Source organism: Quercus lobata, chromosome 1 (genome assembly GCF_001633185.2).
Source record: "Quercus lobata isolate SW786 chromosome 1, ValleyOak3.0 Primary Assembly, whole genome shotgun sequence".
Lineage (NCBI taxonomy): Eukaryota > Viridiplantae > Streptophyta > Magnoliopsida > Fagales > Fagaceae > Quercus > Quercus lobata.
Window position 1 is genome coordinate 3,312,633 of NC_044904.1, and position 14,209 is coordinate 3,326,841.

At 39.4% G+C, this 14,209-nt stretch overlaps 1 protein-coding gene across 1 annotated transcript; it reads right to left on the minus strand.

Moving 5' to 3' along the window:
- Positions 1-9,582: 9,582 nt before the first annotated feature.
- LOC115993697 (zinc finger CCCH domain-containing protein 15-like) lies at positions 9,583-12,478 on the minus strand. The gene is made up of 3 exons (XM_031117655.1): positions 12,397-12,478; positions 11,464-12,208; positions 9,583-10,335 (listed from the first exon to the last, which is right to left on the minus strand). Exons 2-3 carry the CDS (start codon positions 12,175-12,177, stop codon positions 9,982-9,984), a joined length of 1,068 nt encoding a protein of 355 aa, XP_030973515.1. The 5' UTR covers positions 12,178-12,208; positions 12,397-12,478; the 3' UTR covers positions 9,583-9,981.
- Positions 12,479-14,209: the final 1,731 nt, after the last annotated feature.

Here is a 14,209-nt window from a genome sequence, read left to right on the forward strand (position 1 = left end):
GTAGTTCACAAATTATAACAAATAATAATTCTTTATTCTATTATCAAATAAGATAATTTCTCTCTCACTTTTTCCTCTCTTTTCTCTCTCTCACTCTCTCTCTATCTCTCTCTTTTCTTTTTTCTTTCTCCCTCTCTCTTATCTCTCCTCTTATATCTATCTCTCATTCTCTATGATGGTGGTGGTGGTAGCCGTGTCTGGTGGTGATGGGTTGTGGCTTTTATTTTATTTTTTCTACGGTGGGTTGTGGCTAGTGTAGAGGTGGCTGTGGCTGTGGCTGTTTTTGTGTTGATCGTTTTTTATTATTTTAATGAGTTATTTATATTATTTAAAATAAAGTGGTAAAAAAATAGAATATTAGGTGTATTATAAAATGAGTTGGTAAAATAAATAAAATAGTTTGTCGAGGTGCTAAAAACTAAATTTGTAACATCCTATGAATGCTCTTAGCTAGCTTTACAAACCTTCATTTAAATTGGAGACTCATTAATTAAATGGATGAACCATACAATATGCCATTCTTTTAGTCTTGAACAATATTAAAATGAAAATACCAATGAAATTACACTTTTTCTCTTGAATAATTATTTGACACATATGAGTTATTTAAACACATTTTTATTCATTCCCATCCCATTAACCAACTTGCAAATAATGCGAAGTGTTGAATATTACTGAATATGCCCAAAGTTATGGATCTTGGTTATATAGTTAAGAAAGTTGAGTGTTTCTTTTTTCATATAGAAACATAATGTAACTACAAGTCTACAACTCATTTACCCAAAAAAAAAAAAAAAAAAAATCAAATAACAACACTTGCATGTGCCACTTAAATTACACAATCTAGCTTGTATTTGGGATCCGCTTATTTTGTTGAAACTGAAATTTTTTTGCTGAGAATACGGTATATAAAAGTTAGTTAAAATAGTACAGTGAGACTCATTAATAGTACCAAAAATTACAGTAGTGCCTATGAATATTAGTGAAAATAAGCTGAATAGTAAAATAAACAATTTTTTAAACTGGAGCCAAATGCATACGTGTAATCTCTTAGTAATAACACAAGCTGTAGCTTCTACGTTTTGGTTGATCCACGACTTGCAGTCTATACTCTACACTCATGCAAGCTTCGGCTGTATGATGCGCATTATTCTTAGGTTATATGTATTTCCATTTTATTTTATTCCAATATCAATCAGTATTATGTAATATTATCATGATCCGAGGCTTTACAAACATCTCGGCTTACTCAAATGAAAAATGCTTTAAAGAAGTCTGGTCAGAATAACACACAAAAAAAAAAAAAAAAAAAATTACATATACAAAAAGAAAGACAAAAAACAAAAGACAAACTACCCAGCTCCAAAAACTTCATCCACCTTTATCTCCCTTTCCCATTTACCTCCTTTCTTCATTTCATTTACAGAATGAGAAACACTTTACTTGCTCCATGTGTTGTGGTTGCTTGATAAGCAAGGCCAGCGCAGAAGTCAAACTTTTCTGTATTTCCCGTTGTTGTGGCAGTGTACACCTTTGAAGCAATAAATAAAGTCAGAAGCTTTATATGAGATGTGATTTTGATTTGAGTGTGTCTTTTACATGCTAAAGAAGACGAGCACGATGAAGAAATATAGAGATTCGTTGGGTAATTGAGGATTCGAATCACGAGCTATATATAGTCATGCAATTGTGAGAGGAAAAAATTGTAAAATAAGTAAACATTTTGATCTAGGGTTAAGATTAAAAGTAGATTTTTTAACTCTTAATCTTGGCCATCAATAATCAACCCAGATTTCAATAACCGAATAGAGTTCGAAGAGCAGTGCATGCAATTATCAGTCAAAGTTTCTTTTTTTTTTTTTTTTGGTGAAAAGGAATTCATTAAACAAAACTAAGAGGGAAACATGGACACAGGACACATCCTGTTCAGATACAAGCCATGGAGATCAGAATCTAAAAGCTGAACTAAGTCCTCAGGTGGACAAACAAAATTAACAAAATCAGAGACTTGAGATCCTCCCATACGAGCAAGGGCATCTGCGCATCTATTAGCTTCGCGGTAGCAGTGCCTAAAACAGATCTGAGGAATCTGAGTTATCAGAAGCCTACAGTTGTCCATGAGAGAAGAAACAAAGATGTTAGTGTAGCTTGGGTTAGCAAGAGCATCAATAATAGCTTTGGCGTCTAACTCCACTTCCACAGCAGCAAATCTATGATTAATACACACATTAAGCTTATCGCGAAGAGCCCATAGCTCCGCAATGAAGCTGGTTGTCTTACCAATCTTGCGAGCAAAACCGGTAATCCATTTTCCTTCCTCATCACGGATAAGACCCCCTCCCCCTGCTAAACCTGGATTATCAAGAGAAGAACCATCCGTATTTAATTTAACCCATCCGCTAGCAGGCTTGCTCCAGCAGACAGGTTTACAAACTCTTCTAACAACATCCTTAGTTGGACTAGCATAGGAAAGATACTCAAAAGCTCTAAGAAGAATGTCCTTGGCTAAGAGGGGATTCGGTCTTCGACCTTTAAACACCATAAGGTTCCTTTGCTTCCAGATAAGCCAAATGGCAAAAGAAAAAACAATACTCCAAGGCACGGCAAACCGACCAACTCTCTGCTGGTTTGTACCATTCGTCTCCAGCCAGTCCTGCAAGTTGCTATTGAAGAAAAGACTATTACACCGACTCTCATCTAGCTGTAACCAATGCTGCTTAACCACTCCACAATCACGAAGAGCATGCAAAATGGATTCATTGGAAGCATGACAAAGGGGGCATTGCGTATCAGCAAGCATACCCCTTTGATTGAGACAATCCCTCACTCCAATACTCTCATGGCAGCAAAGCCATACAAAAGATTGGATTCTTGGCAGCATCCTAACCTTCCAAATCCAATTCCCCCTGAAAGAAACAACATTGCTTTGATTTGTGGCTATCTTATAAGCTGAGCCAATATTAAAAAGGCCATGCTCGGACTCCTTCCAAGTTAATTTATCCTCACCACGGGAAGCCAGAGCGAACGACATAGCTTGAAGCTCCTGCTTGAAAGAGTCAGGAAAATCAAAGGAAGTTAAAGACCAATTCCAACCGGAAGTGGACACCACATCTTTAACCCTCAAAGAAGCACTCTCCCTGGACAGAGGACCATAAAGAGACTGCCTTAAAGCTCCCAAATTTGACCAATTATCAGCCTAAAAACTCAAGCTACTATCTCTACCACACGTCCACCTCACTCCCTTCTGAAAAGTCTCTGCCCCTTTCTTCATTGCTGCCCAAACCCTTGAGCAAGAAAGCCTATCTTTATTACTAGAACTCAATCTTCGAGGGTTGCAGTATTTACCTTTAAGAACTTTGGCCCAAAGAGACTCCTTTTCCGTATGAAACAGCCAATTGAGCTTAGATAGAAGAGCCAGATTCCTACCCTTTGCTGCTTGGATTCCCAAACCCCCCTCATTCTTTGGCCTTGTGATTTTGTCCCAACCAACCCAATGCATTTTCTTGACCGAGTCCGTTGAACCCCATAGGAAATTCCTATTAACTCGATCGATGCCTTCAGAAATTTTATTAGGCAAATGGTTACATTGCATCACATAATTAGGAATGGTAGAAGAAACGTGCTTCACAAGGACAGATCGACCTGCCAACGACAAAAGATTTGCCTTCCAGCCAGCCAACTTTAGCTTAACTCGATCCAGCACAAAATTAAAGTCTTGTGAAGAGGGACCAGGATGCTTGATGGGAATCCCGAGGTACTTACCAAGGTTAGGAGTGGATTGAAAGCCCAGAATGTCACAAAGCTCAACCCTACTATCCCTGTCCACATTCGGGGAAAAATAGACCCTAGACATCGCTCCACTTACAGTTTGACCCGATTGGCTACAAAAAAGATCTAGAACTTCTCTTATGGCAGCACAATTCTCATGATCAGCTTTAGCAAACAAAACCAAGTCGTCCGCAAAGAAAAGATGCGACAAAGCTAAACCATTCCTATTAGCCTTCACTGATTGCCACTTCCTTGCACTACATTTCTCATCGATGAGATGGCCGAGGTATTCCAAACAAAGAATAAAAATATAAGGGGAAAGAGGATCCCCTTGTCTAATACCTCTCGAAGGAATAATCTGATCCAAAGCTCCCCCATTCACCACAATGGAAGTGGAAACAGTCAACACACAACTCATTATCAACTTAATGAGATTATGAGGGAGATTTACTTTGAACAACATATCCCTAATGAACCCCCATTCAAGCTTATCATATGCTTTTTCCAGGTCTATCTTTACCACCATAAATCCAGTCCTCCCCTTCTTCCTGCTGATTGTGTGAATTAGTTCTTGAACAATGATAGCATTATCCGTGCCTCTTCTCCCAGGGACAAACGCAGCTTGGAAAGGAGAAATGAGCTTCTCAAGAAAAAGCCTCAACCGGCCTACCAAAATCTTAGAGACAATCTTGTACACAGTATTACACAAGCTAATAGGACGGTAATTACTAAGGATTTCCGGACCAGGGATTTTCGGAATAAGAGTGATGAAAGTCTTATTTAACTCCTCAGGAACAGCCATATCAATAAAGATTTTTCTAACTTCTTCCACCACAGACTTACCTACAATAGGCCAAAATCACTGGAAAAAGCCAACATGAAGGCCATCTGGACCTGGGGCTTTGAAGGCCTTAAGAGACCACAACCCCGCCTTAATCTCCTCATCAGACACCCCCCCTTTACACTATCTCGCTCCTTATCCGTGAGCCGAGCTTGCCAAGAAGAACCAGCCGGAAAAGACAGAGCATAAGAACTATAGGAAGTAGTAAAGAGTTTAGCAAAACCATTCCGGATAACCTCCTTCACTCCTCTTTCATCATGCACCCACTCCCCAATATTAGACATAATAGCTGTAATGGAATTTCTTTTCCTCCTAACCAGAGTGGAGATGTGGAAAAAAGAAGTATTCCTATCACCCAACAGCATCCAATTAACTCTAGACTTAAGCGCCCATAATTCTTCCTCTTGGCTGAGCACACCACAAAGATCCACCTGGAGCTTCCTTTCCAACTCCACAAGAGAAACTGAGGGGCATTCAGCTAAAGCCTTTTGAATCCCTCCTAACCTCGCCATAATTCTCTTCTTCTTCACAAAAAGATTACCAAAATGCTTCCTGTTCCAAACCGAAGCATCACTGGAGAAAAAACTGATGGCATCTTGGAGGCAACCCGCCCTTGCCCGGGCTTTTTGAACCACTTGAGGAAAAGAAGGGTCAGACAACCAGAAGCTTTGAAATTTGAAGAGCCTATTCTGCCTGGCCCAACTCCTAGGATTAGTTTCCAATAAAATCGGATTGTGATCAGAATGACATCTAGTTAAATGAGTCATACGGGCTTCAGGATAAAGACTGCACCAGTCAGTATTGACAAAGAACCTGTCAATCCTTTCTTGGATGAGAACATGGGCATCCCTCCGGTTAGTCCAAGTGAATCTAGAACCCGAAAAACCCAGATAAACCATATTGCATTTATCAAAGCAATCTTTCAGCAGAAGAGACCTACTGATGCTCACCTCTCTGCCACCTAACTTATCAGAACTCATAAGAGGCTCATTAAAATCCCCTGCAATCACCCAGGGCATACTATGCATTTTCGCAATGTGAGTCAGATTATTCCAAAGAACCGACCTCTCAGCAAATCTAGGACTAGCATATATTGCTGAAAAAAGCCAAGTAAGATTAGAAGCTCGTACCTTAATAGTAACGTGAATTTCCTGTTCAGTCTTGGCCATAGGAGTAACTTCCGCCTTATCAGCATTCCACATAAGCCATAAACCCCCAGCAAAACCAATTGTATCCACATGGATCGCTCCATCAAAATGCAAGCGATCCGTAATATCCTTAGCTCTCTCCCCTCCTAGGTGAGTTTCCATAACCACAAACACAGCTGGATCATGCACACGCACCAACTCCCTCACATGACTCTGAAAATTGGGCTTCAGAGCGCCCCTGCAGTTCCAAATTATTATATTCATCGCATGGAAAAATAAGGAAAAATCGGCCTACATCAGCAGGAGGTTGAAGTCTCCTCGCCTCCTTCAAACTCCATCCCCTCCGCTTCAGCAATACCATCAATTTGTCTTTCCCCATGAGCTGACAAACTAGCCCTGTCTTGGTGCGATAGCTGATGCGCTTGGCCTCCATCATCGCCAAGCTCGCTTCGCAAATCACCACTCATGGTAAAATCAGAGGAAACGCCCGCCAAGCAAGTGATCTCTGAATCACCAGCATTAAGAAGCTTCCTCGGAGCGAGATCATCTCTGGCAACAACCCCATCACGGCGTTCTCCGTCGCAGGTATGAAGAGAACTTTCCAATAGCTTCTCATCATAGGCTGCGTTACTGCAGGGACCACCTCTAACATAACTAAGCTCACCCAACTCATTACTAGTTGATGCCGTAAACAAGAAGCTAGAATCACTTCGATCACTTCTAGACTCAGCAGCAACACTACTTGAGGTAATGTGAGCCCTACTCCGTGCAAGATCTTTTTTCCCTTTGACCGACCTACCTTGGGCTTGAGAAGAGATGCTTTCAACATTAAAAGGGCCCTCATGAGCAGCACTCGCAAGGAGATCAGGGCCCAAGGCGAGCCCAAATTAGTTAATGATTCATTAGGAATTTGGGCCACGGACACTGATTGGGGCTTATCCGGTGTGCTCCTATTATCCTTCATGTAACTACCTCTCGGACCGACATGCAGAAAAGCATTCCCATTACTGATTCTGAGGTAGCCTGTCCCACTACCTTCCTGCTGATTCTTGATGCCTCTGTTACTTTGTCGTTTTCTAGTGACCACTACCCATGGACCATATGTGTCCTTTTGCTCAGCATCCCGAACTGCCTCCCCTTGAATGGGGTCCACCGGATCACACGCCATGCGTGAATTGCTGACCTGGACCTCCTTTTGCACCTCGGCATCCTTGTCCACCATGGGCGGACTGCGAATAACATGAGGACAACCATCCCTCCGGTGACCAATCCGGCCACATGAAAAACAAAGCCTATTAACACCTTCATAAATAACAGGTTGCCGAATGCCCCCAATAAGGATGCTTGTCACCAGCGGTTTTTCAATGTCCACCTGAAAGCAGAGCCTAGCGAATCGGCCCCTTGCTTCAGCCGCAGTATGAGTGTCAATCCTTAGTATCTTGCCTATGGAATTCCCTATCTGTTTAAGAACTTCCATTTCATAATATTCGATGGGCAACTCGTTTAGTCTAATCCACACCGCAATGGAAGAGACGTTCGTCGTAGAAGGCTTAAAATTTGGCTCCCATGGTCTTATCGAAAGGAAATGCTCACCAATGAACCACGGACCATTCCTGAGAACCTTGGCATGATCTTCTTTGCTGCTGAAGCGAGTAAGGAAAAACTCTTTCCCTAGATCAATAACATCCAACCTACCCATGGGCTTCCATAGAGCATTAAGTTTGGCCTGAATGTAGTTGAACCCCACAGACCTCCCATAAACTTTAACAATGAGAGAAGATGCCCATACCGCTCTAATGCGATGTTTCACATCCTTCGAAAGTTTAACCGCAGCCAAACCTTCACTGAGCTCCTCCATCTCCTCATCAGATTCAATATCATCTTCCATGTTCTCATCAAAAGCAAAAGCATGGTTGTATGCTCCTGGTATTACCCCCAATAGTTTAGCTCTAAAGGACGAGTTCTCCCCATGGACAGGAACATCGCTAACCCCCTGACTGTGAGAGCTGCCTCCTCGGCTAGCCGTGAAATCAGCATGACGAACATCCTTTACCTTCTTATTGCTACGTTCAAGCTCCGCTGCCTCTTCACTGGAAAGAGCCCGAGATTTCGTACGGACAGACATAGAGAGCGTTCTCTATGGTTATATCATACTTGCTAGAAAGGGCCCTTTCTTTCCGCATACAGAGAATGTACAAGAGTATACGTCAAAGTTTCTTGTGAATTGTACAACGGTTATTATAGTAAAAAGCTAAAATATTAAAAAGGTAAAGAGTTAATTTTTTTTTTACCATCTTGACTTTTACTTCTCACAACAAACGGTAAATGCTTAGTGCAATAGCAATGGCGAGGGAGCATAGCAATGGCTTGAGTGACAGATAAAAAAAGAGTTTTTTTTTTTTTTTTTTTTTTTTGCTCAAGCTACTTAGAAGGGAAATAAATTGGAGGTATTTTATTGTAGAAATTCTTCAATGCTACAGTAACAAACAGTTGACTTATTTAAAGGGAAGATTTTGTTATTGTGTTGGTTTTACTGGTCCCAATGTTTTGTAGATAGATTGTATTTACTCCAGATTTATTGTTGTATTACCAAACATTAGTATATTGTAATCTCTATTTTATATAGTTTATTTGTTAGAATTGTCCGTGGTGTTTCCTTTTAGACTAAAGGATTGTGTTGTGTTTTCACTATGTTTGTTTGATTATCTTCATTATATTTTTTTGTTATTACTTGAAATTCATTTAATTTAATTCACACATATACACTGGAATTTATTTTCCCAACAGATTCAATTTGACCTTGAAAACTGGCATGCCTCAACGTCATGTTAGTCATATAAACAATTAGGGGAACCAAATTCAAAGAGTCATAACCAAAAAATGGGTAAAAAGAAAAACAAAGAAGTACAGCAACAAGGTGAGCTTTAGAGGATTCCTTACCCTTCAGCTAGAGAGATCTAGGTCCATTAAGGGAGAAGAATCATGATTCAGGCCCACTAAGCAAGCATGTCTTGGGCACCCTAGGCCTCACCCTCTCCCAAGTCCCAGGTCAGCAAGTCTCACCTTGTTAAGATGAGAAATACATAAAATGTTTTACACATATTTACACACAATCCACAAAAAATTGAAAATGTAATTTAAAGTTATGATTTTTAAGTTAAAAATTATGATTTCAAATCATGGTTTTAGTTGTTATTTAGGTTGTGTAAAACTACGTAAACTAGTTTGTGTGTAATAAATATAACTCTATTAAAATAGTAGTAGTATCATAATGCTAAATATTGTTATAAACTTTGTGTGATATAAGGTCTGTTTGGTAATATTGTTCTAATAACGTTGTTTAAGTGTTGTGAAAATATGTTTGAGTGAAAAAATGTTGTAAAAATACATGTGTTGTTTAAACCATAAAAAAATAACATTAACAAACAGCCTCATACACTGTCATATGCTAAGTTATACGAGTTCGTGTTTTGAAAACACTATCACTACTGTTCCATAATTTGCTGGCTTTATTGTTCCCCACAAAACTCAAATTTTCATTACTTGAACGCTGACCTCATACAAAACAGCCCATCTCTCTCTCTCTCTCTGAGACTCATATCTTCATTACTTGAACCCTGACCTCATCCCAAAACAGCCCAACTCTCTCTCTCTCTCTGCGCGCGCACACAATGCATCATGAAGCAGGTTTGTGTCAACAATGTTTGCAGTGAAGAAATCCATTAAGAAACTCGTTCATATAACTTAATAATGTATGCAACCACATGAGACTATTTCCGATGAGAACTAGTAATGAACGATAACCTTGTAAAAAAAAGTTCAGATCACCAGAATCAAATACCATCAGTACAAAGAGATTCCTTTTCTGCTTGCTTTGGTGACCAAAAAAAAAAAAAAACCACATATGTATGATGTTTCAGTTTGTCATTTTTAATTGCACAACGATTGTAAGGAAAAAAAAAAAAGCACATGAGAACCATCTTCGAATTAAAATCCATCCTTTGGGCCAGAGAAGCCTTCAACAAATTGTACTTCACCACGCTAACGACGCTAAGTATTTCTTATCTTATGTATGTCCATAGTTTTATTTATTCCGGTTATATCATTGAGTATTATGTACCATTGTCGTGATCCGATCGAGGGTTTACAAAAATCTGAATATACTCAAATATCAAGAATAGTTTCTCTCGTCAATCACCAATTGCTTTTGGGTGATAATACTATTTACCTTTCGAGCTTTATTGCCCTGGGCAAAAGAGGACCCATGGCTCTCTCTTGTTCAGTGAGTGAGTGGCGGAAGTGGCATCGATGACCATAGGGGCAGACAACACCAGTAAGGACCATCCTGCAGACTTCGGTCTTGTAGCGTGGGTGGCGGAGGACTGGGCGGAGCTCCTCTACACCGTGGGCAAACTGGCAGTTGTCTCCGTAAGGGCACTCTCCGGTCTCTTGCCATTTGTTGCATAGCTCCGTCTTGTACATGCCTTGGTTGTACACTTCTAGTTCAAGTGGCTCCTCCTCTTTCTTCACTCCAGGCACATAAACCTTTTGCTGTATCATCATATTCATACAGAATAACTTTCTAAACATTATAATCAGCATAAAAGTAAATGATAGCATTAGCATGCTTGTAGTTTTCAGGTAAGAAAAGCACAAAAAATTGATCTTGGGTCCTTGGAGACTTTCTGCATGGGTATATATACTATTTAACTAATCTCACTCCTATTTATATCCGGTGTTTTCTCAACATATGGTACTTTGAGTTGGTATCTTCTCACATAGGTTTGGATCATGCATGCCTATGTGAAATGGACATTGTGTAAAATATATAGTAGTTACACAAAATAATAAATTCAATGTGTTTTGTAAGAGCCATGCTTATGTAAGATGGACATTGATTATTAGGCAAAATAATAAATATTCCAATGTGTAGATGATCACATCATCTTGATCCTTTAAGCCTATTCTAGTTTGTCAAGGAGAGAGTATCTATTACAAAAATATTTCTATACTGCACAAATGATGCCCAAGCGTCTTCAAGAAATTATTTTGGTTTTAAAGATCATCCTAGTACGTATATTTGCATCCCATTCCTATATATACATACAAGTGTCAAAACCTTAATACTACATTTCTAAGTGATCGTTTGACTAGAAGATGGCTATTTTCTTATGTTTCTAATGTGAGTTTGGTTTACTTACAGTTTCTTAAAATATACTGCTTTTGTCCAATTTCGCCAAATCAATAAAAGGTTGTTTATCCTAAATTAATGCCAATCCTCCTCTAGTCACATCTTGCCTTTGCCTTCTAGTTGTCTATAGACACTAGACAATGGAGCTGGTGGCCTTTAAAGCCAAAAGTGTTTTTCCCCATTCGGACTCTCATGATGATCCCCTTCCATTTCTTGCATTACACTTTCCTTACGAACTTCAATTATTCTGTAGATTTAACTATCATTACTAAGATTATTATAAAAACTAATCAAAATAAAACCTTGTGTACACGTGTCACGCATCCAAGCCTATAAACCTAATATCAATCCACGGTCTTTTTTTTTTTTTTTTTTTTCTAGTAACTGTTACATTAATTTCTAGTTTCAGAGTTCTTCAGCTTTACTCAAAAACACAAAATAAAAATCAAGCAAGCAATGGCAATTTCGCAATAATAAGTAATTAAAAAGCAAAAACCGTTAAATTAGGTAATTACCGGGACGTTGAGTGGACTCGCGGGTCGAGGCCGAGTCACGGTCCGAGTCGTGCGAGTGGAACCAGCAGGTTGATGATGAGCGGGATTGTTCTTCAAGTAACCAGTGGACCTGACAGAGATACTCTTCGGTAACGAGAAGCGCTCCACATCAGCGTTCTGGAGCCTTCCGCTCTCGATCACGCTCGTCGAACTCTCAATCAGATCTGGCACCTCCGTCACGTCATCCCAGGGGATCTGATCGTGATCGTGATCGCTTCCTTCGTTCATTCCTCCTCCAACTCCTCCGATTCTCAACCTTCGAAACGCGGCGTCGAGAGCAGAAAACGACGCGGAAGTGGTGAAAACGTTGGAGGTGGCGGAGGAGCAGAGCAAAGCGTGGATGAGGAGGCTGAGTTGCTTGTTGAGCTCGCGGTTGACGACGTGGAGGTGGCTGTTCTCCTGGCAGAGAGCCTCGACTTCTCCGGTTGCCTCGCGGAGGCGAGTGAGGTACAGAGAATTCCGGTTCACGTTCTCCTGGTGCTCCTGTACGGTCCGAGAGTGGTACAGGCGGTTGGAGTTGGAGACCGAGTCCGAACTCAGCGAGTCGGAGGAGTAGGTCGGAGGAGAGTAGGGAGAGCTGTAAACGACATCGTTTGGATGGAACAGTTGCGACTTGAATGGCGAGGCGGACATGGTGTTCGCGGTGACGGTGCTCGACGACGAGTCGGTTTGCATTTGTTTTTCAGTTCTTGAACTACTACTTTTCCTGCTGATAAGAATCACAGAGAAAATTATTTCCGTTTGATTATTTAAAGCTTTTGTTATACAAAATTGAAAAAAGAAAAACAGAATATTATGATTTCTTTGAAATCGAAACTTCAGATATAGATCAAAGTGACGAAAACGATGAAGAAAAAGAGATTAAACTTGAATCTTAGAGAAAAAAAAGCTTACCTGATAGAAGCAACGGAGAAAAACAGAGAGGTTCTTTCTCTTCTGGTTTTAGAGAGAGAGAGATTTATGAGCTAGAGAGAGGGTTTGGAGGGAAAGAGAGGGAACATGCTTTGGTGAGAGGGAACTAAATGGACAACAAAAACCGTTTTGAGACAAATGCTTATAACAAAAAATATATTATGGTGCAGTTTTTACATTTGTTTTTTCACTTTCTACCCTCGTCTTGTTTATGACTTATAAGTTTAGTTTACGTATAGTATCAGGGGCAGATCAGTCATTTTACTAAGGTTAGGAGTTTAGCTATCCGCCATTGGATTATGTACACTTTGTATCAGACGGTTGGAATTAGGTAACCGGAGAGGGATGTACATGAGAGACAGAGTCAAAGTTCAAGTTCACGTTGTTAGAACTTAGAGCACCAACGTTGTTAGAACTTAGAGCGCCAGTTCATTTCACTCACATGCATCAGCAACCCAAAAAAACCGCACGTCCCAGGAGATCCAACTCAAAAAATTTCAAATTACATTGATACCTTCAGTTTTTTTTTTGTTTTTTTAATGAGATTTTATAAGATATTAATCGATTTTTGATGTATATAGATATTGGACCCCAAATTTCTTATTTAATCATAAGAGACTTTATCAATTTTAACTGAAACCCACAGTTATAGTTTACTTTGTTTGTATGTGCTTAACACGCATGTCAATTAGATTCTAGTTTCAACTTATTTGGAGAGCAATATGAACCATTATTGGGGAAATCGTATTTTACAATGAGAGAGCAAAAGTATTATGGGCCATGGGTCCAATTTGTGAAGTAGAGAAATTGGTAAAAGTACGCCCTGCTATCAGTGCTGTGTGAACTGGAGAAATTTGAACCATAAGGCCCATCCCCTATTTAGAACTAGCTACGCTCAATCGAAAAGAAAAATCAAAACATCTTTCATTCAATACGGCCATGAAATGAGCATTAAGGAACAAATGAGCAGCAACCATATGACTATGAAACTAAAAAAATGACCTCTACACTCTTGAGTGGTACTATTTTTCCTCCATCCTGCTTAATGTCATGAATGTTACTTGGTTCTTGAGCATATCATATTACATGACCCTTAGTCTTCTATTTCTATACGATGTTCCGGTTAGGATTGCAATACTCTTCTCTATTTATAGTGATGCTTTTAATTTGCTAAAAAAAACTATTTTTAACAACCCACACCACAAAAAACATGTTACATTGATGGTATTATTTTACATTTTTTTTTGCAAATGAGTTATAGTAGATGGCCAACTATGGCAGTCCATTGTAGTGCACAAGTTATAACAAATAATAATTCTTTATTCTATTATCAAATAAGATAATTTCTCTCACTTTTTTCTTCTCTCTCTCTCTCTCTCTCTCTCTCTCTCTCTCTCTCATGGTGGTGGTAGTCATGGTTGGTGGTGATGGGTTGTGGCTTTTATTTTCTTTTCTCTATAGTGGGTTGTGGATGCTAGTGGTTGTGGCTAGTGTAGAGGTGGTTGTGGCCGTGGCTGTTTTTGTGGTGATTGTTTTCATTATTTTTATTATTTTAATGAGTTGCTTACATTATTTTAAATAAAGTGGTAAAAAAAATAGAATATTAGGTATATTATAAAATGAATTGGTAAAATAGATAAAATAGCTTGTTGAGGTGCTAAAAACTAAATTTGTAGCATCCTATGAATGCTCTTAGCTAGCTTTACAAACCTTCATTTAAATTGGAGACCCATTAATTAAATGGATGAACCATACACTATGCCATTGTTTTAGTCATGGACAATATTAAAATGAA